General features: G+C 40.5%; 1 protein-coding gene and 1 long non-coding RNA gene across 3 annotated transcripts in view; one reads left to right on the forward strand and one right to left on the reverse strand.

Annotated features, from left to right (window-relative positions):
- DEPDC1B (DEP domain containing 1B) overlaps positions 1-17,554 on the reverse strand; it is a 278,101-nt gene extending 260,547 nt beyond the window's left edge. For both annotated transcript variants that reach the window (XM_082382374.1, XM_082382375.1), the window contains exons 1-2: positions 17,426-17,554; positions 7,005-7,270 (exon numbers count right to left, since the gene is read on the reverse strand). In XM_082382374.1, the coding sequence (XP_082238500.1) occupies positions 7,005-7,270; positions 17,426-17,473 (314 nt within the window). In that variant the 5' untranslated portion in view covers positions 17,474-17,554. The remainder of the gene's footprint in view (positions 1-7,004; positions 7,271-17,425) is intronic.
- On the forward strand, positions 12,716-14,207 carry LOC309624485. The gene is made up of 2 exons (XR_014241968.1): positions 12,716-12,783; positions 12,842-14,207. It is a non-coding gene; the product is annotated as an uncharacterized lncRNA (long non-coding RNA).
- Positions 17,555-17,899: the final 345 nt, after the last annotated feature.

The raw sequence follows: 17,899 nt of genomic DNA on the forward strand, positions 1-17,899 counted from the left end.
GTCCTGTCACCTGAAATATGCTCCCCCTTCCCGTCCCATCTGATCATCCAGACCCTATCCCATTCTCAGGACCCAGACGGACGTCCTCCACCTCCCTCCTCCAGGAGATCTCACAAAACTCCAGTCCACACCGACTGGGTCACTAACACAATTCCTGCACTGACCAAGACAGACAACATTACCATGATACAGTCTGGTATGATGTAGTGAAGTGGTGGGAAGGGCGGCAACTGCGGGGAATTTGCTCCAATTAAAGACTTGCAGGTTCACAATTTTTTAAGACGCTGTGTTACCAGCTAATAACATTAGGTGCCTGTGGGGAAGGGAACTGGGTGGAGACTTTGTTTTTTCTCTACTCTAGTCAGTTCCAGATTTATTTATTCCAGGTCTATTATCACACTGTTTAGCCCTATGGCATTTTAGTTTCTGATAAAGCAAAAGGTCTCGTTGCCCAAGATTTTGTTGGCTACTTTTGTGCCTTCTCTCTTCCAGATGAATTTTTACTACTGTTGACTGAAAAAGATGGACGACCTAAAACTTCAGAATCATGTATTATTTGGCGAACTTTCTCAGGACTTCAAGCCTGGAAGGCAGCCTCTCAGATAGCTCTGAGAAACTTCTCTGAAGAGGTAAGGGGAGAGCCAAGATATGTAGGAGTTTTGTAACAAAGTCCAGATAGTGGGAACATCAAAAGATTAATTAAAGAAAACCACAAATCTCAAGTTAACTAACTTAGCGCTTTTATATGTATGGGAAGATGCAAGAGCCTGGGCTCACTGAAATCATCCCTTTGACATACACCTTAGCTATCTGGGGCCAGTATCCTGTGCTCTCCCATCCTGAGTCCCCTGGGGGTGCAACGTTGCGGGTGGCTGCAGTTGCTGATCGCTTGATGGCTGCAACGTCCTTTGTTTACTGATAATGGCAGGCAGCATTCTTAGTCCACAGTATCCAGAAGCAAGTGGGATACTGGTATGGAGCAGAGGTGCCTAAAAGAACTCATCCTATCATTGTAAACTTCCAAACAATACAATTTATTGATTATTCTTTTACTGGAATGATTTTAAAAATTGAAAATAAAAGCAATATGTACTCAATGTGTAAAATTAAGAAGAGATAAAATAATCTATGCTGTCTTTAAGCCCTCTATCCAGAAATAACTACTGTTAACACTGTGACTTTTCTATATTTTTTTGCTTAAGCCTTTACATGGGAAAAAGTAAGAATAAACTATTTTCTATCCTGCTCTTCCCCCTCTACCCCCCACTCTATTTCTATTGTGCATCTGAAAGTTATTTAGCTTCTTCTCATCCAGGACAAACTAGCATTTAAGGTATAAAAAAAACAACACAACTTGAGAATAAATAATAAAAATAAGAAAGCTTCAATGCAAGTTCAAGGCCTGAACCCCACCTGGGGGAGCAAGGTAGAAGGGAAATTTTTATTGTATATACTCTTTTGTACTTTGTAAATTTTGAAACACATGAATGTATTACCTTCACAAAATACACAAAATTGAAAAACAAAAATGAGAAAAAAATTTCAATGATTAAAAACACAATGCCACTTAAACAAAACAGCTGTGTCAATCCAAGGACTGCCAGTGTAGTACCTCTAAGCTTTTGTTACAGGTTCATTTTGGTTAATTAATTCAATACTGCCTTGGTTCTGCTACATATCTTTTTTATATATGCATACTCTCTCTCAAAAGAGATTACAAAATTAGGGAGGAAAAGAATGTTACATTTCTTTCTTATCTTCTTCATCGCCTAGGACTTGGAAAACACCTATGATAAGTACTCAATATTTGGAACCATAAAAGTTTAGAATGGAAAAAGACCTTAAAGAGCTAGTCCAGCCCTGTCATTTTATAGATGAAAAAAACTGATGCATAGGAAATGTACAAAATTTATCCAACTATCACAGGATAAAAACTCAGGACTTGAGGAAATGAATAAAAACAAAAGAAAAACAAAACTCACAATCACAATTTTAAGCTTTACTATAAAAACAGAAGGTGTCCACTAGAGGGAGCCAATAGTCCATTAACTTGAAGAAGTTCCTATTGGCCCCTTCAAAAGACCTATAGGGTAATAATAAAGACTTTTTCCCAAAAAAAAAAAAGACTTTTTCCCAGAGCCACAGGAAATGACTAAAGGGCCATATACCTCAATCAATGTAAATTCGGATTTCTTTCACTAGAGGTACAAATAGAGACTTTTCAAATCTCCAGCATTAAAAAAATGTCATTAGCATCTAGTAAAATTGATTCTTTTTTCTTTTGTGTGTGTGTGTGTGTGTACTGCTCTATCAATTTTAACACACATATACACTTTGTAAAACCACCATCACAATCAGCAAACAGAACAGTTCAATTATTCACAAAAAACCTCCCTCCTGCTCTGACTTAGTCACACCTCCCACTGCACTGGATACGCACGGAAGCGTTCCATACAGATGTTCAGTGTTTATCCATTCACCCATAGGAACATCTGAATTAACAGAGCTGCTATAAATATTCACATACGGAAGGGTAAGCTGGGACAAAGTGAGACGATAGTGACATATATACACTACCAAATGTAAAATAGATAGCTAGTGGGAAGCAGCCGCATAGCACAGGGAGATCAGCTCGGTGCTTTGTGACCACCTAGAGGGGTGGGATAGGGAGGATGGGAGGGAGACGCAAGAGGGAGGGGATATGGGCCTATATGTATACATATAGCTGTTCACTTTGTTATACAGCAGAAACTAACACAACATTGTAAAGCAATTATACTCCAATAAAGATGTTAAAAAAAAAAATTCACATACAAGTTTTTGTGTGAACGTAAGTTTTCATTTCTCCAGGGTAAATGCCCAGGAGCAGGAATACGAAGTCATATATAAGTACATGTTTAACTTTAAAAGAGACTGCCAAACTGTTTTCCAAAGTGACTACCAATCTAGGCTTCCCTCCATCAATGGAGGAGATTTCCAATTGCTCTGCATCCTCTCTTGATTTTGGCATTATTAGTATTCTTATTTTAGCCATTCTACTAGATATGTAGTGGTATCTCACCATGGTTTTAATTTGCATTTCCCTAGTGCTGATGATGTTAAACATCTTTTCAAGTGCTTATTTGCTGTCTGTATATCTTTGATGAGCATCTTCATATCTTTGATGAAGTGTCTTTTCAAATCTATTATTTGTTGAGTTGTTTGTTTTCTTACAGTTGAGTTTTGTGAATTCTTTATATATTCTTGATACCAGTTCACTGTCATATATGCGGTTTACAAATATTTTCTCCCCAACATTCGCTTGTCCTCTCATCCTCTTAATAGTGCCTTTCACACAGCAAAAGTTTTTAATTTTGATGAAGTCCAATTTATCATGTTTTTCCTTTTATAAATCATGCTTTTGGTGTCATGTCTAAAATCTCCTTGCCTAACCCCAGGGCATAAAGATTTTCTCCTGTTTTTCTAAAATTTTTTTAGTTTTACATTGAATTCTATGAATGAATTTCTGTATTAAAAAAATTAGGTTTAGGTTGAGGTTCATTTTTTTGCATGTAGATGAATAGATGTCCAACTGTCCCAACATTGTGAGCGTTGATGGTATATTGGTAAGCATAGCTGCCTTCCAATTGTTCCAACATCATTTGCCGAAAAGACTAATTTTTTTCCTTTAAGTTACCTTTACATCTTCGTCAAAAATCAACTGGCCATGTTTGTGTATGTTTCTGGACTCTGTTCTGTTCCACTGACCCAAGCATCCATCCAGCCCTTCACCAACACCAGTCTTCATTACTGTGATTTTATAGAGTAAGTCTTAAAACTGGGTAGCACGACTCCTGCTTTTTAAATAAAGAACAGTGAAAGTCACGTTCAAGAAAGCTGACAAAATCTACATAACAAATTTTAGGTTCAAATTAAACATTTTGGAAATAAGCCAGAAAAAAAGCAAATATGAGGGAAAAGACAGAAAGAAAAGGAGAGAGAAATGAAGTAGAAGAAAAAGAAAAGGGGAAAGAAGTGGGAACATGCCAGTCATACACATTAAGTGGTATAAACAGAGAAAGAAAAAGAGAAGGAAAGAAAAAAAGGAACAGGAAGAAGTAGGAAAATAAAAAGAAAATGGTTCCCTGCACATTAGATCACAAGCACTACACCCGAGCCAGTGAATTTCTATCTGTAAGCCATGAACACCTTGGTTACAACTGCATACCAGAGCTAGCATCAGTAGTAAGAACAGGGCAAGGGCCCAGTGGAGGCTCCAGACCAAGGACCCATCCTGCTAAAGATCTAAAATAGGCCAAACACTTTCCTCATTTAATAGTCCAAAACAAGTAATGATCATAATGCACACTTCTATTTCTATATAACCCACTTCATTAGGTTTAAATAATCCTATGTAACTGTCTGTTCCCATACATAAATGGGCCGATTCAATGATCACCATGGAATTTACTGATGTTTTGTTTAGAGGTTTCAAAGAGACAACTGTCTAGTTCTCTGAGGATGAACTATCCACCCTGTCTACCATACGGGGTTGTCACGAAGATCAAATGAGATCATAAAGAATTGCTTCATAAACTGAAATTTCTTATAAAAATACAAGGTAGTGTCACTGGTTCTCTTCATCCAAAGTCTGGGGCCACAAAGCTTTGTAAGACACAGATGACAGCATATGGCTCGACTATGAGGACCCTTTAGTGAAATCTAAAATTGTCTCCTCTGGCAGCCAGTCCAGCTCTCTTTCTAGTCACCCACGTTACTAACAGCAAAGAGTGGTTCAGTAAATAGCTCTGGGCCCTTCTCTGCAAAATCTCCTCTGTTAGGGACATTCAGATATTAGGATCTTACTTTCCTTTCTTACACACAAAAATTCACTATTTCCCCCTACTTTCTATACTTAACTCTTGGATTCTTGAAAAATAAAATCATAGTTAACAAATGTAAATGCAGTCACACAGCAAATATGACATGTTTTTAAACTAAAAATAAGATTTGACACATTCCAAAATAAAAGCTTCACTCATCATTTCTGTTATGAAATTCTCCTGTGGTGTGTGTGGTGTGTATGTAATTTCTGTCTTTAAAAAATACTCTTAAGAGTCTTTATATTTCATGTTGCTTTCTCTAACTATGCCTTTCTGTAATTCACAGACCCAGGAAACCACCTATCCCCTGCTATATTTATGTAAGTGCTTAAGCTGATTATGTTTACCTTACCTCCTTTATTTGAGAAGACAGCTGATCACTTAATATGTATTACATAGTACTTAATACATTACTGGAATTCTGTGAATATATGAACGTGTGTTGACTACACTAAATATTTCTTGTTTATGATTCTGTTTACTCATTCAGTCATTAGTTTATTTAATAAGCTAGTCAACCTCATGCCGTGGCAATGGAGGCAGTCTGACACGCCCCAAGAACACAGGCTTCAGAGATAGAGACCTCAGTTTAAATCCTGACTCTTACTACTACTTGAGTGACTTTGGACAAGTCAGTAACTTTGGCCTCATTAATTTCCTAATCTTTAAGATCAAGATCATACCACCAACATCTACAGGTGCTGAGTTCAATGACGACTATGCAATGAGTCTGGCACATCACCGGTGGTGTTGTTATCAGTTCCTTTCTTAGACCTTAGAACTAATGTCTAAGAAAGTTCTAAGTAAGAATTTAGTAAGATGCTGTACATCTGAAACTAATATAATATTGTAAATCAACTTATACTTCAATTAAAAAAACATAGGCAATTTAAAAAAAAAAAAAAGAATCCCCAATGAAGTATGGCATGTGGAACCAAGGATAGAGTTTCCACTGCCTGATACTAATAAGCACTATGGTCTCAGAACAGGCTAAAATCACCCAAGATTCTAATTAAAAGTTGGATCAGCAAGCCAGAAGTAACTGCCAAATGGAGAGACAATTAATTGCCCAGCTGACAATCTTGACATCTAGAAGAGGGAGACTGCTGATGAAATTCCGTGATGAAGTTAGATCCTAGACATACGAAGTTGTCTGGCCTTCGCCTTGGTCTGGTGACCACCCTCACCTTGCTCTGTGGCCTTTCTCAGCTCCTAGTCCCCAAAGGACCAAAGAAATGACTCAGGTAGGAGACAGTCACGTTTTCTCTGCTCAAACCCAGCTGTCCCAGTGACCCCAAAATGCCTCACTGAATGTGCTGTAAGAGCATTCCTTATTCTTCTGTTGCAGTAAAAGGCAGCAAATATCTTCGTTTCTTCATTTAATACCTCTCAGGTTCTTAGTACTTTGGTAGCCCTCTCTGTAGATAGCTCAACAATTCCTCTTTTCTGGACTCGTGTGACTTCATTCCTCTTTAGTATTCTCCCGTTCCCTGAATCCTAGGCAGGTCTCCTCCACCTCCAGCAATAGAACAGTCTAGCATGCAGTGAGGACAGAAGTGTTAGCAGAGAGACATCCTTGCCCTCAGATTACTGGGTGGTAGTAAGTGAGCAATCATAAAACAGCACTAAAACATGAGCAAAAATGTTTAGGGAAAAGCAGACACGCACTGCAGGGTTAATCTAAGACATCGGGGAATTCTAGTACAACTCTTCATTATAGGCCTGAGCTTTGCTTAAAGATCAGACGCCTCTGCCACTAACTCCCTGAACACACACCTTCACACTGCTCAGAAAAGTGCAAGCCAGAACTACTGTTTCACCCTTTCAGGTTCCCCAGGAGAGGTACTAAGCTACTATAGCCATCCTCCCAGTGCGCAAAAGGCACAAAAAGGCTTCCTTACTGAAAAGCCACTGCAACAAAAGACTACTTAAGGGGTGCTCTATGAAGAAAAGAGCACCAAGAAAAACTGCAATCAATTTTACTGTAGCAGCAGATTCAGTTCTCCACCCAACAAATCACAAGTAGAAGCATCACGCCCACGGACAAGTAAGTTCTTTCACATGAGGAAGTTTTAATAGACTGACCAGATCCACTGGTCCTCCCCAAACTCCTCCCCTTCGGAGCTGACTTGTTGCCATTACCTGTACAAGTGACGGTTGTCTTCAAAGTCTTCCTGGCCCCATTTTCCCTTGATGTCTTCAATAACGTGATTCTTCAGGAATTTTTTTAGCAGCTGGACCGTCTGTTTGCGGGTCACTTCGGGACCAAAGTTTTGGCTGCGCCTCAACAGCTCGTGTAGCCAATCCACAGCTTCGGCCGCCGTGAAGCAACGTTCATAACTTTTGAAACGACAGCGATGTTTCCGTAACGGCATCTTGGTGCGAAAAAGCTCAACTGTTTCATTCCACTAGGGGCAAAAAGAGAGGAATGCATTTAGTGATCGATTGAGTTTTTTACAAGGTTATTACATCCCAAATATTTAAGACAATGAATGCAGTTTTTCCATAAAAGACTGCCTTAAGGGGACTTCCCTGGTAGCGCAATGGTTAAGAATCCGCCTGCCAATGCAGGGGACACAGGTTCGAGCCCTGGTCAGGGAAGATCCCACATGCCATGGAGCAACTAAGCCCATGCACCACAACTACTGAGCCCGCGCTCTAGAGCCCACAAGCCACAGCTACTGAACCCGCACGCCTAGAGCCCGTGCTCCGCAATGAGAAGCCACCGCAACGAGAAGACCGCGCATCGCAACGAAGAGTAGCCCCCTCTCGCCGCAACCTGAGGAAGCCCATGTGCAGCAACGAAGACCCAACACAGCCAAAAATAAATAAATTTTTTTTAAAAATAAAAATAAATAAAGACTGCCTTAATAACAGATGGAGCCTTGAAATTTTTTTTTATTTACAACTTCTACATGCTAAAGAGAAAGTAACTTTTACAAATGCATTTATTCATGCAATAAATATTTACTGGAGATGTTGCCATCAAGTTGTCCAATGATGTGAACTTAACGGATTTTTTACATTAATGAGAAACATATGAACAAAAATGATGGTAAAACTGAGCTGAATATGCATAATTCACTTCTTAGAGCCCTATGTTTAATATGAGTTTACCTCATTCAGCAAGTATTTACTGTTTGTTACACGAAAGGCACTGTATGGGGAGAGGAAAAGGGAGATGCATAAAATACAGTGCCTGGTGTCAAAGCATGTTTAAAAATTCTGCAGAATATTTTCCTATTTAAAAAAAATCTACCTGGTCCGGGAAGACCCCACATGCCGCGGAGCAACTAAGCCCGTGTGCCACAACTCCTGAGCCTGCGCTCTAGAGCCCATGAGCCACAACTACTGAGCCTGCATGCCACAACTACTGAAGCCCTCACGCCTAGAGCCCGTGCTCCACAACAAGAGAAGCCACCGCAATGAGAAGCCCGTGCACCGCAACGAAGAGTAGCCCCCGCTTGCTGCAACCAGAGAAAGCCCACGCACAGCAACCAAGACCCAATACAGCCAAAAATAAGTAAATTAATTAATTTTAAAAAAAATCTAGACATCCAAGCCATCATCGGCCATCCCTAAATTAAATGAAATGTTCACATATGGTGTTCTTCCTGCATAATTACTCCAACATTTTCTTAGGACCTTTGTCTTCCCACCATTCCTCCTAAAAGTCCCAAAAACTCAGAGTCTTATTCTCATAACCATTCTCTCTCCTCTCATGCTCCTCTTTCAAGTCTATCACTTTACAGACTCTGAACCTTATTTTTCACCTACCTTCCTACTGAAATCAGCTCTTCTGATTTCACCTTTTTCTTTCAGTGATAGTTCTGACCTCAGCATATTCTTTTTATTTTGCCCAACACTGGTTCCTTGTCTTCTCTTCCAGCCAGGCCTCTTCTTCCAGGTTTCTCTTCATATGCTCTACAGTCCCATCACCTCTGCACCTGCTGTCCCATTTCTCTTCTCCCTTTGATGGCTAACTTTCTCAGCCACATTAATCATCCCTGAGTATACAACACCAGGTGCTTCAATGGCCCAGGTAGGGTCTGTGCAAGCAGGCACCCTGGATGTGCAGCACCGGGCTCAACAAACACACAGTTGGTACTCAACAAGCAAACGTCTAACTGGTCTTTCACTTTCCTTATTTTTTTTTTTAACTACCCCCTAACTTCATGCAACTTAATTCTACTCTGACTCCCAGTCATGTCTTTCTCCTGGCCAAACTCAAACATCTTTTTGTCCTATGCATATCAATCTTTCTACTTCATTTGACACTACTATAAGCCATGCTCCAAATTAAGTTGGTCCAGATTTAAACTTTTTTTTTTAACTTTCTTAAAACCACACACAAAAACAATACAAGCTGTAGAGTAAGGTAACCTATAACCAGAATTTCTAAAACAAAACAAAAAATTCAAATCAAGAAAGGACAGACACTCCACAGAAAAATGGAAAAACACTTAAACAGGCACTTCACATAAAAGAATCTCCAAATTTACCATAACATATGCAGATATTCAATCTCATTAATTAGCAGTGAAACGCGAAAGAAATCTATAATGCAATACCACTACATGCCTACAGAATGGCTAAAATGAAAAAGACAGGCAATACTAAGTGTTATCAAGGGAACGTGGAACAACTGGAAATTATATGCACACTGTATAACCCCGCAATTCCATTCTTAAGTATATATGCCACAGAAATATGTTCACCAAAAGCCACCCTGTTCATAATAGCACTATCTTAATAGAAAAAAACAACCCAAATATCCATCAACATAAGAACAGATAAACAAATTGATTTATTCATGCAATGGAATGCTGCACAGCAATGAGAATGAACTATTGCTACATGCAATAACATAGATGAATAACATAGATAAAATATAATTGATATAAGGCCAGATATGAAAAGTACTATATGATTGTATTTACATAAAGTTTCAAAGCAGACAAAAGCTAATCCATGGTATTAGAAATCAAAGTAGTGGTTAATATGTATGGAGGTAGAGACTGGGAGGGGCAGAGGGACATCTGGGCTGCTGGTAATGTCATATTTCTTGATCTGGTCATTGGCTAAATAGGGCGCTCACATTGTAAAAATGCACTGAGTTGTATACCTATAATTTGTGTGCTTTTCTGTACACGTTATGCAGAATAAAGGGCTAAAAACAAAACATACATATATATATACACACACACACACATGCTCATATATTAAAATCCTCCTTGAGAGCAATCCACAATTTTAAATTACCAACCTGAAAGTTGATAAATATGAACTAGCTGATTGTACTGGTACACTGAATGCGGAAGAGATTAAGAAGGGTAGCCGAAGAAGAAACACAGTGGATGAAAGAGGGACTTGAACGTAAACAGAGGAGAAGCAGGGCAAACTGGCTAGAATGAAATAATGAACAGCAGAAAGAGAGCCCAGGAAGAGCCCATGAACGTTGATTTAAGTTCACTCTCTGCCCACCTCCCTCACCAGGTTACTGTGACGTCTCATGAGATCATGCTTACGAAAGCCCTCTGTGAAAGATAAGGCATTCCTCAAGCGTAAGGATAATATATAAAATTCCCAGGATAATCTCTTAAAACAAATTACAGGTTCAATCTATTCTGGAGCTAGAAGAAAACTGTGGGGCAAAATCAAGATCCAAAGAGGACAGGCAAGTCGGCACATGTCACTCAGGTATTTAGCCTCATAATAAAATCTGGAAACCTGCTCTATGCTCTGCTTCTCGAGTGGTCATTTCATTATAACAGGAACCTATGAACTTCAACATAGCTTTAAACAATTTCCACATTTTTTTTTTAAAGGAACTCTATTTATTTATTTATTTATTTATTTATTTATTTATTTATTTATGGCTGTGTTGGGTCTTCATTTCTGTGCGAGGGCTTTCTCTAGTTGTGGCAAGTGGGGGCCATTCTTCATTGCGGTGTGCGGGCCTCTCACTATCACGGCCTCTCTTGTTGCGGAGCACAGGCTCCAGATGCGCAGGCTCAGTAGTTGTGGCTCACGGGCCTAGTTGCTCCGTGGCATGTGGGATCTTCCCAGACCAGGGCTCGAACCTGTGTCCCCTGAATTGGCAGGCAGATTCTCAACCACTGCGCCACCAGGGAAGCCCCCATTTCCACATATTTTTAAACATTGGTTGTTTGGGTCTTTTTTTCAGTTCTCTGCTGACACCAAGCTTGCATTTCAGTCCTGATTAATATATGTTGGGAGATGGGGAGGCAAGAAGAGTTAATAAAAAAGAGTTTTATTTATTTTAGGTTGATTGATAAACTTAATGCACAGTACTTTATGCATTACTTAATAAAACAATGAAGATATGGCTCTCTGGGACCCAATATTTCAAAATATAAGTAAATATGCCTGTTATTTGACTCAAGCTGGTTAGCAGTTCCTCTACTGTCACTTTAATTACAGAATAATGCACACTGTAACAAATTAAATGCAGAAATATATACAAAAGAGTCTGCCCTGTCTCTCTCCAATCCCACATATCCATTAATCATACACACACATATATAGAATCCTTCCCTTTGTATGTATGTATTGTTTATTATCACTGTCGCTGTTTGCTTCCTTTTTGAAGAAATGAGATCAACCATATTGTACATATTATCCTACAACTTGCTTTTGCATTAAACATACCAGGATATCTTTGTGTCAGTACCTATAGATATAGCCCGTTTTATGAATGAATGAGTTCAATAATTTATTCAACCATTTTCCAACTAATGGGCATGAAGCTGTTTCCAGTTTGCTGTTTCACAAGTATATCCTTGTTTACATAACCTAACGTATCAATCCTTTTATTTATTTATTTTTGATAGAACAGATTTCTAAAGGGTATCAGCTTATTTAAACCAGTTGTAGCAATTCACACTCCCACCAATGCTGTATGAGCCTACTGCCTTATCTCTGGCCATTCCTTGATATTATCATTCTTGTGTCTGCCAATCTATATACAAGAAATAGTATCTTTATATTTTGTTTGTGTTTTCCTGCCTTTATCTTCAGTCATTTTTATTTCTTCATTTGAGACTTGCCATTTTTCTTCTGGGTTGTCTTTCTCTATCTTTTACTTAATTTTAAGAACTGTTTAAATCTAGAATTTGAATCTAAGTGCATAGAAGTCAGGAAAGTTACTCTATTTTGCTCAGTTCAGTATCCCCACAACTGAGGACAGTGCCTGACATACAGTACATGTATTTAATAAGTATGTATTGAATGAATATAAATAGGGAATATTAATTCTTTTTCAAATATATTAGAAATGTTTTCTCCTGACTTATCAATTTGTTTATTTGGTGTCTAGCTATATAAAGGTTTCGCTGATGATTATATTGTTTTAAGAAAACAAATATATCTTCTTATCTTTATAGCTTCAGGGTTTACTCCCTCAATTAGGAAAGTTTCCCTATCCTGAGATATTAAAAATATTTATCAAATTTTTCTTTTAATATTTTACAGGGATCTTAATATTTGAATCTTCAACTGAAATTTTTTATGGTGGGAGGGAGGAGATCTCCAACTTTATTTTCTCCCAAATGGAGAGTTAATGATGCTACCCTTCTCTCACTAAACTGAAATAGTAAGCTACCTTACATACTACCTTTCTTGATTGTTTCTTTCTTTTTTTTTTAATAGACAGCTATGAAAGAACTTTGAAATTGTTTATGTTTTACTTTATTTTTTTTTAAACTTTTTAACTTTTTATTTTGGTATTTTTTGTTTTTTTAATTAATTTTTATTTATTTATTTATTTTGGTTGCATTGGGTCTTCGTTGTTGCACACGGGCTTTCTCTAGTTGTGGCGAGCAGGGGCTACTCTTTGTTGCGGTAAGTGGGCTTCTCATTGCGGTGGCTTCTCTTGTTGCGGAGCACAGGCTCTAGGTGCGTGGGCTTCAGTAGTTGTGGCACACAGGCTCAGTAGCTGTGGCTCATGAGCTCTAGAGCGCAGGCTCAGTAGTTGTGGCACACGGGCTTAGTCGCTCCACGGCATGTGGTATCTTCCCGGACCAGGGCTCAAACCCAGGCTCGCCTGCACTGGCAGGCGAATTCTTAACCACTGCGCCACCAGGGAAGTCCTTGATTCTGTTTCTGAACTCTTTTTTTTAATCCCGCTGAGCTATTTGTCTATTCCTGAACAATACTACACTGGTGTGATTACAGTCTATTAATACTAAATTTAAATTTCTGGTAGGTCAAATCACCTATACTCATCTTTTTTAAAACCTTTTAATTCCTCCACTTTTACTCTTCTGTATGAGCTTTCTACTCAATGCATCCCCACACAGGGGGAAAAAAAATCTATTAGGATTCTGATTGGTTTTTTAGCTAATCTGGTGATAGCTAGTTTTCATTTTACACTAGAAATTTTCTAAGAAGACATCCTTATCAAAGACTCATATCTCTTTTCTAGAAAAATTCATAAAAAGAATTTTGAATTTATTTATTTTGATTTTTAATAGCATTTAACGTTAGGATATTTACTCAATCCATGAGACACTTTAGATTTTCAAAACCTAGCAAGGACTGTGATCTCTGCTCCCACGTATTTCCAAATATAATTCAGTGGTTATTTGGCTACTCTGCCAAGAAGGAAAAAGTTGTCTTTAAAATAACTCACTATCCTCAGTAACATTTAGAAAGAAAATATCCTTCGTCAACAAAGAACTAGATAGAGCTTGAGAATGTGATTGTTTCAATGACATATTACGAGAGAATCTTAATAGCAAAGGGGACAAAACAGGTTTGTTTTGTGATTAAAAAACATTTTTTGTTTATTTCAAACCGCTAGTTTAAGGCATAAAGAATCATACAACTGGGGCTTCCCTGGTGGCGCAGTGGTTAAGAATCCACCTGCCAATGCAGGGAACACGGGTTCAAGCCCTGGTCCAGGAAGATCCCACGTGCCGCGGAGCAACTAAGCCCATGCTCCACAACTACTGAGCCTGAGCTCTAGAGCCCGCAAGCCACAACTGCCAAGCCCACATGCCACAACTACTGAAGCCCGCGTGCCTAGAGCCCGTGCTCCGCAACAAGAGAATGAGAAGCCCGCACACTGCAAGGAAGAGTAGCTCCCACTCGCCACAACTAGAGAAAGCCGGCATGCAGCAACAAAGACTCAACACAGCCAAAGATAAAAATAAATAAAAATAAATAAATTTATATAAAAAAAATCATACAACTGTTTTTGCTTAACAACATGACAAATACTGAGTGTTGAAATGTGCTTCCTATTCTTTTCTCTTGAATATTTATTCCATTCCTTTACTTCTTAATATCAAAAATATTATGATAGTAGTGCTATAATATAGCACCTGGCCAGGGACTTCAGAGGCAAACAAACGCTAGATCTAGATGTACTTGCCACATACTGGCAGTGTGAACTTGATCAAGTCAGTTCACCCCTTTACGCCTCAATAAAACGAGGGAATTGGACTAGATAATCTTTAGAGTCCATTCAAACTCTCAGATTCAGTGATGGCTGTAAGTCTTTTAAAGTTCACTAGTTGCATCAGAAGATATAGACAACTCAGAATTAAGTTCAAAGAAAGTATCGGTAGATTTAAGCAGTTTTCAGAAAAAGCAATTTTCTTTCTCCTCATTATTTCTTTTTTTTTTTTTTAACTTATTTATCTATTTATTTTTGGCTGTGTTGGGTCTTCATTGCTGTGCGCGGGCTTTCTCTAGTTGCGGTGAGCGGGGGCTACTCTTCGTTGCAGTGCGAGGGCTTCTCATTGTCGTGGTTTCTCTTGTTGCAGAGCACGGGCTCTAGGCATGCAGGCTTCAGTAGTTGTGGCATGTGGGCTCAGTAGTTGTGGCTCGCGGGCTCTAGAGCTCAGGCTCAGTAGTTGTGGCACACGGGCTTAACTGCTCCATGGCATGTGGGATCTTTCCGGGCCAGGGCTCGAACCCGTGTCCCCTGCATTGGCAGGCAGATTCTTAACAACTGCACCACCAGGGAAGCCCTCTCATTATTTCTTTTTAACTAATGAACTATTTAATATGTGGGTTAAAATGAAAGCTATTTCAGTGAAGATGAATAAGTTGCTAATTAGCTTCCATATTCACCATGAATTGACTTACAGAGTCTGTCATTTTATTTTGGGCATAGAAATTTACCTAGTCCATAAAATGCTATTTTCAGATAAGACTTTGGTGTCTTAGAAAATGGAGCTGTACATGGTTTGAGAAAGTATAGTGAGCTATGAAAGGAGGAAGTAAACACCTGCTCTTTGTGTACCAATAGGTTTTTCCCAAGCTTTTCCCGAAGATTAGGTTGAGGATGATGTTGGGAGAAGATGGAAATGCTAAGTTGGGAGCCAGGGAGGAAAGGCGAGCTGGGGCAGGTAAATAAAGAGAGGACTAATCACAAACTTTATGATTTAACTGATGAAAGCTGTAAAGCACAACTGAATTATGCTCAGGGAAACAGAGATTTTACAATGAGGGGAAAGTACCTGTAAAGACTACGGAGATCACTGATAAATCAGTAATACTCACTTAAAAAAAAAATGGCTATTGTTTTCTGTGTTTTCAAAAATCTTAGTTTACGATCAAGATTCTCAAATAGAATAAAGTTGAGAGGACATCCCTGGTGGCGCAGTGGTTAAGAATCCGCCTGCCAATGCAGGTGATACGGGTTCGAGCCCTGGTCTGGGAAGATCCCACATGCCACGGAGCAACTAAGCCCGTGTGACACAACTACTGAGCCTGAGCTCTAGAGCCCGTGAGCCACAACTACTGATCCCACGTGCCACAACTACTGAAGCCCGCGTTCCTAGAGCCAGTGCTCCGCAACAAGAGAAGCCGTCGCAATGAGAAGCCCACGCACCGCAATGAAGAGTAGCCCCTGCTCGCCGCAACTAGAGAAAGCCCGCGTGGCAACGAAGACCCAACTCAGCCAAAAATAAATAAATAACATAAATAAATTTATAAAAAAAAAAAAAAAAGAATAAAGTTGAGAACTGAATTGACTACCTAGGAAATTCTGGTGATATTTAGGTATTTTCATTAATTATTCACATAATTTAATTTCCTACTTAACTTGATCAGTCTTGGCTAAATCTGAGTTGAATATCACTTCTTGGGGACTGAAGACTTCTGAAGAACAGGGTACTTTTCTTTGTAAATTCCTTTGATAATATTTTAATGTGACTCAGAATCAAGAATGCCTTTCACATAGGCGCTCTGCATCTCTAAAAAGTGGTACTTCACACAATTCTGTGAATGAGATTAAAAATCAGTTCCAATTATCATGTAATTTATTTTTTTAGTCTAAAGCTGGAAGAATGAGAACTGGTTACCCCAAGATCCAGAGTCTCTCTATTTCCCCTGCATTAGTGCTGTGAATAAACTGGCAGTAGGGGAGTGTTATTTTCCCTCCACAAAGAATAGTAAAGTTTTTGAAAGTCCCTTATAAAGCACAACCTGTATCTCATCCTTAAAGATGGACCTACCAATAGCCTTGACCCCAGATGGTTTCAAGTGGTAGAGGCAATTGTGAAGTGGAAGCAGATATGAAAAGAGGTTTTTTAAAATCCTATTTGTTCCCTGTTACCAGCATCCATACCTCTTAGAGGCAGGTCCAAAGGAAAACCTAAATTTATATGTGTTGAATTTTTTTTCAATGAATGAATCATTATGGGTGTCTGTAGTGCATTGTTTGCAAAGATGAGTACAGTAACTCCTTCCATCCTGTTCTCATCTTTTCCTGGATATCCCTTGGGGTGCATAGAACAATGAGCCTAATTCCCAAGTTAGCTGTGGCCAGAAGTGTTGACAGGCCAAGGGGAGCAGTCCTTTCCTCCCAAATCACCTTTAAGCTTTCATAGAAAGTTGTCTAAAACTTGCTCTAGACATTACCAAATTATCGCCACTTACTCCATTATGAAATCGCTAAAATCACTTGCTCCAGGTCACAAAGAAATCAAGTACGCCTTAGAACTCTGATTACCAAAGCTCTTCTCCCAGGAAAACAGGCAGCACCCTGGACCAGGGTCTGCAAAGGCTCTTTCAAACCATAAGTCCGGGCCCACCCTCCTCATTTAGGTCGGTGCTCACAGAAAAAGAAACGTCAGGAGCCGGAAACGGGGTCAGGGCGATCCACCTCTGTTCTGGGCACCGTTAGAAAGAACCTCAAGTGTCACCACAAGTGACACTCGGGACAGAGACACAGTCCAGGCGGCGGGTGGCCCTAAAGTTACGGACTGGGGTGTTGGATTCCGGAGGACAGGAGAGGGGAGAGGGGTGTCACCCTGGTCTTCCGGGCGCTTTAAACAGGGAGGCGCCGTTGATTGGCGAGAACCCAGCCAACGTCTCGGGATCGAAGCTGCGCCCACCCTGGACGGGCTGGGCCCCAGGCCCGGTTAACCTTTCTTTGAGCGTCGTCCAGAATACCGCCGCCCGACCCGAAACACGTCCCGCCTCCTGACCCGGGCCCGGCCTGCCCTGGAGAAGCGAGGACTGACGAATACGCGGCCGACACTCAGGCCGGGGCCTCGCTTCGTCCGGATCCCCGCATGCACACTCACCAGCTTGGTGGCCCGGTATGGGCCCGGCCCCACGATGCGGTGCTCCATGGCCCGCACGCAGCGGCGGCCGCGGCCACAGCAGCGCAGATCCCGGAGAGTCCGAGGCGCCGCAGTTTGAATCCCGAGCCCACGCGCTGCAGGCTCTGATTGGGCGGTGCGGCGGCACGTGACGGGAACTGCGGGGCCCCAGGGAGGGGGCGGTGGGCGTCTCCTCCGAGACCTCCTGCTGCGGAGCGGCAATGGGCTCACAACCACCAGGGGCAGAGTCCGCCGCCCACCCTCGCCCACCCCGCGCACACGCAAGCAGTCTCCGCAGAAGGGTCGATGAACGTGTGTAATTCAGTGACCGAAAGCCGGTTGGACTGGAGAGGCAAATCCCTGTCCGCCCTTCCAAGTGCACCGTGAACCTGGTGGTGCGGCGAAGTTTGGGAGAAGTGGGTAGTGAAAGGAAGCGAGGGGACAGCCTCTTCAAGT

Source organism: Balaenoptera borealis (genome assembly GCF_965194805.1).
Source record: "Balaenoptera borealis genome assembly, chromosome: 2".
Classification (NCBI taxonomy): Eukaryota; Metazoa; Chordata; class Mammalia; order Artiodactyla; family Balaenopteridae; genus Balaenoptera; species Balaenoptera borealis.